This window comes from Adiantum capillus-veneris, chromosome 4 (genome assembly GCF_014529385.1).
Source record: "Adiantum capillus-veneris isolate H3 chromosome 4, ASM1452938v2, whole genome shotgun sequence".
Taxonomy (NCBI): Eukaryota; Viridiplantae; Streptophyta; class Polypodiopsida; order Polypodiales; family Pteridaceae; genus Adiantum; species Adiantum capillus-veneris.
In genome coordinates, this window is record NC_140934.1 from 93,040,249 (window position 1) to 93,046,027 (window position 5,779).

General features: G+C 48.2%; 1 protein-coding gene across 1 annotated transcript; it reads left to right on the forward strand.

Moving 5' to 3' along the window:
• Positions 1–361: 361 nt before the first annotated feature.
• On the forward strand, positions 362–4,197 carry LOC147459608 (G-type lectin S-receptor-like serine/threonine-protein kinase SD2-5). Its single transcript, XM_086510827.1, has 3 exons — positions 362–1,143; positions 1,448–2,148; positions 2,472–4,197. The coding sequence occupies exons 1-3, from the start codon at positions 426–428 to the stop codon at positions 3,753–3,755; spliced, it is 2,703 nt and encodes a 900-aa protein (XP_086366953.1). The 5' UTR covers positions 362–425; the 3' UTR covers positions 3,756–4,197.
• The last annotated feature ends 1,582 nt before the right edge of the window (positions 4,198–5,779 follow it).

Below are 5,779 nucleotides of genomic sequence, written 5' to 3' on the forward strand. Positions count from 1 at the left end.
GAGGATGGAGATGGGAAAGGTGCGGATGGTGATGGTTGACCCCCATATGTGGTTCCAGAGGGTGCACGCCCCTAGGGGTCTGATTTGTGCCTCTCTCGAGAGTCCACCCCCACTCTCGCCTTTTGATCCATGGCCCAATATATTAGATGAGAAACAAAAGGATTACATCTGTTTGGGAATTGGATTAGTGGTTTCCTTTTTCTCAGTGGATTATAACAATGTAGGCTGCTAGTCTGTGGTCGAGCTTGGAACTTTTGAAAGGGTGATGACTAATGAGAGACTAGAGTCTTGGAAGTTGGAATTCACTTGGAGTTTTACACGTTTGTTTGACTCACGATCATGTGCAGGTGGGCTAGTTTGGACTCCGGGTTCCGTATATAATTTGTAGCTTGCTTCATGACTCATGAACCAGGATTTACCACAATATGCAGTCCAACATCTCCACGGTCTTAATGTTGACAGCTCTCATCTTCTGCTCGAATATTCGTTTAATTAACTCATCAGGAATTACCCATTTCAATACTCCACATACTCTAAACATTTCTACATTAATATCTTCAAATCTAACTGACATTCAACTTGCCCACGCTGGCAACACCAGCCGCCCCATCCTCCTCAGCTCCGACGCCGCCTACGCCTGGCAATTCTTCCCCTACAGCAACAACACGCAGCGCCTGCTGGTGATTCTTAGCACCCTCTACAACACCACCGTCGTCTGGATTGCCAACCGTGACCGCCCCGCCTCCCCCAACGCCTCTCTCTCCCTCCACCTCCCCTCCCGCAGCCTAACCCTCCGCGAACCCTATGGCACCCTCATCTGGTCTCCCCCTGTTCACAACATCTCCTCCATCTTCATGAACAGCACCGGCAATCTCTACATCCTTGCCAGCAACTCTTCCAATGGCGTCGCTAGCGTCGTCGATTGGCAGAGCTTCGATGTGCCCGCGGACGTTTTCGTGCCCGGCCAGCGCCTGCTCACCAACCACACCGCCACCGCTAGCCTCGCATGGAACAATTGGGCATCTGGTCACTACACCCTCAGAGCCAACCCTGGCGGAGTCGTCCTGTACGCCACCTTCGACGCTCAGCAGACCATGGTTCCTTACCAAGTCTTCAACTACGTGAACTCCACCGCCTCCCTTGGTAAGCTCTAAACAGAATTCCCACATTGTTACTTACAGCAACAGCATGAGCAGCTTCTGCTAATTAGGACGGCACAGCAGACCTAGCTAGGTGCGGTAATTGGAGACAGGGATCATCTCCAGCCTCCCTAGCTAGATGCGCGCGGTTGGGGGAAGGGGATCGCCCCCAACCGCACCTACCGAGCTAGGTATGCGGTGCCATCTTTAGAGAGGAAGCTCATGCTGTTTATAAGCACTACATGAAAAACAATGATTTTTTCCTACACCAGAAAATTTCTAAAACTTCTTTTGTCTTACATCTCTAGCCCAATCTTTGAACTCTTCTTGCAACCACACCACGATTCTCTACAACCCGGATTCCTCAGGCGTCACCTTGGAGCAAGATGGCCCCATTTCCCCCCAGTGCCTCCTTGAAGACTATAACTCTGTCCATGGCATCGACTTCGCAAATCACATCGGTGGCGACGGCTATCACTTCCTCAGAGTCATGCCCACCGGTGACATCAACTCCTTCTTCCTCTCCAACTCCACTGGCCTGCGCCTCGATAATGAGCTCTTTAAGGGTTTCTACAGCACCTACTGCAGGCTTCCCTCCTACTGTGGTGTCAATAGTCTGTGTAGCTCAGTCCAAACCTGCACCTGCCCCGCGCTCTTTAACGCCATAGATCCGTCAGATCCGACCCAAGGTTGCCGCCTTCAAACCCCTCTCAATTGCACCATTTTTAGGCAGCATAAGTTCCTGCCAGTGGCCGGATCAGATTACTTCGCCAATGCTTACCTACCGCCCCGCGAGACTGTTAGCAACCCCACCGATTGCACCAATCTGTGCTTACAAAATTGCTCCTGCACCGCAGCCTTCTACAACAATCAAACTGGTGCTTGCCATCTCTACGATCAACTTCGCACCATGCGGTTTGGATCAAACCCCCTGGTCACCGCCTTTCTGAGGGTTGCCTCACTACCTGCAAGTGATCAGACAAACGGCAATGATCCCCTTCCCAAAAAGGTAAGAATTATACCGTTGATTTAATGATACAGCTAGTGGAAGTCATGCTCATAATTACCTTGACAGGAAGTTTTAGACGAACACTGGCATAAGCATTTCCACGATGCGACTCACCACAATATCATGATCAGCTTGTGCCCGGAGGCTGGGAGGCACAGCAGATAGGTGCGGTTGGAGGATAAGGCCGGATCGCGGTCCACTACCCTCTAACCGCACATAGCTGTCTGGTGCGCCTCCCAAGCGGAAGTTCATGAGCTTATTATCATGAGAAAATGTCTAAAATTTCAGCTGCGGCTGAATCTAATCTCTCCTGGTTTGAACAGGTTATAATTGGTGTAAGCGTGGCTGCGGCAGCGGTGTTGGTCATAACGGTGGGCTTGGTAGCTTGTATCAGCAGACGATTGATGCAGGTGCGGCGTGACGAAGACTCTGATTCAGAAGAAGAGGCATTTCTAGAGGGCTTGCCAGGGTTACCTCCGAGATTTTCCTACAAGCAGCTGTATGATGCAACCGAGGGGTTCAGCAAGCAGCTGGGCAAAGGAGGGTCCGGAGAAGTCTATGAAGGCCATCTCCAGTTTCCTTCATCAGCGGTAGACAAGGTGGCAGTGAAACAGCTTACACTGTCAGAGTACTCCAAGATTGCGACTGCCAGCAAGAGGCATTTCCGAGCCGAGGTCGCGACGCTGGGAAATCTCAGCCATGTAAATCTGGTTCAGCTGAAGGGCTTCTGTGCAGAAGGGTTACATAGATTAATCATTTATGAGTTTATGGAGAACGGCTCTTTAGATGAATGGATCTTTCCTAACAGGAGTAAAGCAGGTGCTTATGTGCTTCCATGGGAGGTTCGGTATAGGATAGCGGTGGATACGGCCCGCGGGCTGGCTTTCCTGCACGAGGAATGCAGGGAGAAAGTGGTGCATCTGGATGTGAAGCCGCAGAACATTCTGCTGGATACGGTATTCCGCGCGAAGCTGGCGGACTTTGGGCTGAGCAAGCTGATGGAGAGAGGCCATACCCAGACAGTGACGGCAATGAGGGGCACACCAGGCTACATGGCACCCGAGTGGTTTCTAAATCTGCCCATTACAGACAGAAGCGATGTGTTCAGCTATGGCATGGTGCTGCTGGAGCTGGTGGGCGGCCGCAAGAATCTGAACACCGCAGCGTCGACGAGTGATGAGTGGTATTATCCGGCATGGGCACTCAAGCAGGCCGAAAACGGCCGCATACGGGACGTGGTGGACAAGCGCCTTCTCCCTCAACTCCAATATAGCCAGAATATTTCCCAAGCTAGTACTGATCAAGGTATAAATCCAGGTACTGGGCTGGTGAAGATGGAGAGGCTAATAAATGTGGCCTTCTGGTGTATACAAGAAGACGCGACGTCGCGGCCGTCAATGACGACGGTGGTGCTGATGCTAGAAGGGCACCTGCAGGTGCCGGACCCCCCGCTAGAGATGGCGTATATGCCTCGACAGGCAGCTGGACGACGCATGCCTGCCTTCACGACTCCAAACTCCGGTTCCCACACCAGCACAGCGGCCCTCAGCGGTAGCACCGGCAGAGGCGCCACGGCTGAAATTGGCAGCGTGCTGTCTCCCAGGTAAATTAAGGCGTTCGTTTGCAACCGCCGGTGTCGTACTCCCTGGTCGACATAAAGGGCTTAAGTGGCTTAAGGAGCACAACTGCACAAAGACAATCTACCATTGCTGCCTTCTTTGTCAATCTCTGACTCCTGAAATAGTAGCATCAACTAGTCTGCCTTGATAGCTTCAACAAGCAGATGAGTAAATCAATCTAAGAGCTGCTTCCTGCTAGGGTCTTACAGGGCATGCAACGCATGAGTGGTCCCTATGGGATGCGCCCTAAGCGCCACAAAAGTAGGAAAAATTGTAGTTTTTTGCAGCGCCTTCTCTCAGCGGCAATTTCCACCTATTGCAGCCTGTTGGAGCGCCAAATGCTAGAAGCGGTTCTGCGTGGTGCTACCTTCTTTTTTGCTTGTTGAAAGAAGACTTAGAATTGAGTTGGGTTAGGCATACTTTTAATGTTTTCGGTGCCATGATTGAAACTTACATTAAATGTTATTTCAATTTTAAAATAGTAAATGGATCTTTTTATTTCACTTTTATTTCATATCATAACATGTCTTTACTTTTCTTGCATTCTATTGTTTTAAAATGTATAATTCTAGTAAATCCAATGGATACACACACACATATATTAATGAATTTTTTTTTAGTTCACATTTCATTTCACAGCCTCACATGGCTTCACTTTTCTTACATTCTATAACTTAATTTTAGTCAATATGTCGGAAAGTCTCTTTTATTAAACAATCGTCGACTGAGTTTCCTCCCCTAAAAGAAGCAAACCAAAAAACCTAGCATAAATTTAAAATGTGCAAGATTTTTGAACTATTTTCTCATATATTTTACCAGTTTTTCTTCCCTTTACCATGGTTTGTAGCCAGCTAGTCTCCATTTTCAACCGACTCAAGTCTAAGTTGAGGCAATCCTTTTTTGAACACTAATTCTACTCAAAATTAGCCTATCGATTTTATCACGTTCTAATTGTTTTAGAAAGCCACCGTGATTCTTTCACTTGTTTTTTTTAACAGTAAGGCGCTTGTGAATTAATTAGAGAGAAACTGGAAGGTTACATCTGGAGTAGACAGGGATGCTTACTAGGATAGATACAAAAGTGAGTGTCAACTCAACCATAGGGCAAATTACAAAAAGGGGGGTAGGAAAAAATAGCTGTAGACTCAAAACATGACCATGATTATCAAAGGGGACATGCTTGCTCATGGCAAGTCTACTGAGGTGGGGGTGCATCCTAGAAGACATTGAAGGGAGCAGGTGGGAGGACGATGTCAGGAAGGTCCTGTACCTCTCTGACTAGGTACTGAAGTCTGTCCAGAAAGCCGTCTACATCTTCAACCCGTGCTACTATGAGGCTTGCCTCTTGCATCATTTCTTTAATCCATCCAGAAAATGTGCTCATTTCTTCATCAGTAAGCGCCGGGGTAGTCATGTAAGAAGTGTGAGCATAAAAAACCAACAGTACTCTTCTAAGGATGACAAGTCTGTTCCTTCACATAGCTGCCTTAGCATAGTCTGCACTCCTTTCTTGCAAGGAAAAATAAGAAAACAGAACTCTCAGGCAGGGTGCCTGGTAAACTCCCTCAAAGAAAGGACATGTTCTTTGCCTCCATATTGCCCAGATAAAATCTGCCCGGACTTTATTCCAGGCTTCAGAGAGGATTCCTACACTATCCCCAGGGAGCATTGTTTCCAAGAAAGGGGTCTCCCCACTAGTATGATAAGGGGAGAAAGGATATCTTTATTAAACTGACAATCAATGAATAAGTGATGCATATTTCAATTGCTCTTACACATCTGCAGCAAAGACCATTAGAGAGACCAGCTTGGAGGGATCTTTGCCCTGTCCAAATGGCCTTATGGAGAAGGAACCAGAGTAGGAGGGATTTTTTGGGGGGAATCATAGAACTCCATAATTGCTGGAACTTGAAGCACCACTGTTTTCTGTCCAGGCTAGTGCACCACCTTTTGTTGAGTCTGATATGGAGGGGAGGGTCAGGTTCAGGGTATATAGGTTGAGGGTGGGTGAG

Coding starts and splice junctions, on each gene's coding strand:
- LOC147459608 (XM_086510827.1), top strand. CDS start 426: ATGCAGTCCAACATCTCCACGGTCTTAATGTTGACAGCTCTCATCTTC. Junction 1,144..1,447: donor GAACTCCACCGCCTCCCTTG/GTAAGCTCTAAA, acceptor TTACATCTCTAG/CCCAATCTTTGAACTCTTCT. Junction 2,149..2,471: donor ATGATCCCCTTCCCAAAAAG/GTAAGAATTATA, acceptor TGGTTTGAACAG/GTTATAATTGGTGTAAGCGT.